The 1,375-nt window shown below is 37.5% G+C and overlaps 1 protein-coding gene across 1 annotated transcript in view; it reads right to left on the minus strand.

Annotated features, from left to right (window-relative positions):
* Nucleotides 1-1,174, minus strand: part of LOC106474544 (gonadotropin-releasing hormone II receptor-like) — a 16,955-nt gene extending 15,781 nt beyond the window's left edge. Inside the window, exon 1 of the mRNA XM_022402870.1 lies at nucleotides 872-1,174. Coding sequence (XP_022258578.1) covers nucleotides 872-1,174 — 303 coding nt within the window. The remainder of the gene's footprint in view (nucleotides 1-871) is intronic.
* Between the last annotated feature and the right edge of the window lie 201 nt (nucleotides 1,175-1,375).

Raw genomic sequence — 1,375 nt, forward strand, 5'->3', positions numbered from 1 at the left:
CTGGCTTACGAAAAGCACCAGGAAGGGTGGGTGTACTTTGAACATGGTAGTGATAGACTAGAGAGAGAAGACAGCTAGTCAACAACACCTACCGCCAACTTTTGGGTTACTCTTTTATCAACGAATAGTGAGATTGACCCTCATGTCTGAAAGGGCGAGAGTTTTCGATGGCGGGGATTCGAACCCATGACCCTCAGATTGCGAGTCGAACACCTTAACCACCTGGCCATGCTAGGCTTAACTATAAAAGTATATTTTTTGTTTTTGTTTTTTTAATTTCGCGCAAAGGTAAACGAGGGCTACTGCGCTAGACGTCCCTAATTTAACAGTGTATCGAAACCCGGTTTCTAGCGTTATAAGTCCGCAGACATACCGCTGTGCCACTGGGAGGCTAAAGAATAGTGAAAAATTGTTAGCTTTAATACTTCCAAAATCGATGTTCCAAAATAAAAGAACTTTCTGATTTTAATTCAACAAAAGCGGAAAACAACAACACTCATAAAATATTTACAGATATCAAGGAGAAAATAAACACATCCAACACAGCTTAAATACATCCAATTTGCCTGGGAAGGATTTTGAAAGTGGTTAAAAAAAAGGTATTTATTACTGTTCACAGAATTGAAGGACTTAAGCTCTGAGTGGAAAAATATACAATAAAAAACAGTAACACTAGACTATTTGTTTTTTCAACTAGAAATTAATGCCTTCTTTATACATTGAAAAATATCGTCCAAGATGTTACAAGTTTTCCATGCTCAAAATTTAAGAAATAATTATTATTTCTTAATTAAAAAACGTTTTTATCTCTGCAACGTAAAATATCACATTGTTATAAGGATGTAACATTTTAACCCTAACCAACACTTACTTCAAACAGCAGTTCTGACGTCATAGTGATTCCGCAAACAGCCAAGTCTCCAACTGCTAAGTTCAGAATAAAAATATTGACACGTGACGAACGTCTCCGATAACGTAATCTGGATAGTACTAATACGATAATTACGTTTCCTAATAAGGTTGCTGTCATGATGATCCCTAAAGTCACCACTCGTTGAATAAGTGTCACGTTCCAAACAGCGCCCTCTGGATAAACTACAGTATCATTAGGATACAATGTTAAGTCCCAGGTTTCATTAACTGTGTGAGTGTCCGCAGGCAGAAAGGCCACCATTATCACAAGGAATGAAGTTAATCGATTGGAAAAATTCTGACTTAAGAACCAGTTCATTGTTTTCCTTCCCTAAGAGCATTTAATCAATGGCTCCATTAAATGGTTCGTTTGCGCCTCACAAAGACCCAAGTCCAGTGTTTTGATTTGTAGACAACAGGAAGTGGATGATGCAGAAACTCACCACTAGAACTGTTAGTTCTA

Source organism: Limulus polyphemus, unplaced genomic scaffold (assembly GCF_000517525.1).
Source record: "Limulus polyphemus unplaced genomic scaffold, Limulus_polyphemus-2.1.2 Scaffold7340, whole genome shotgun sequence".
Lineage (NCBI taxonomy): Eukaryota > Metazoa > Arthropoda > Merostomata > Xiphosura > Limulidae > Limulus > Limulus polyphemus.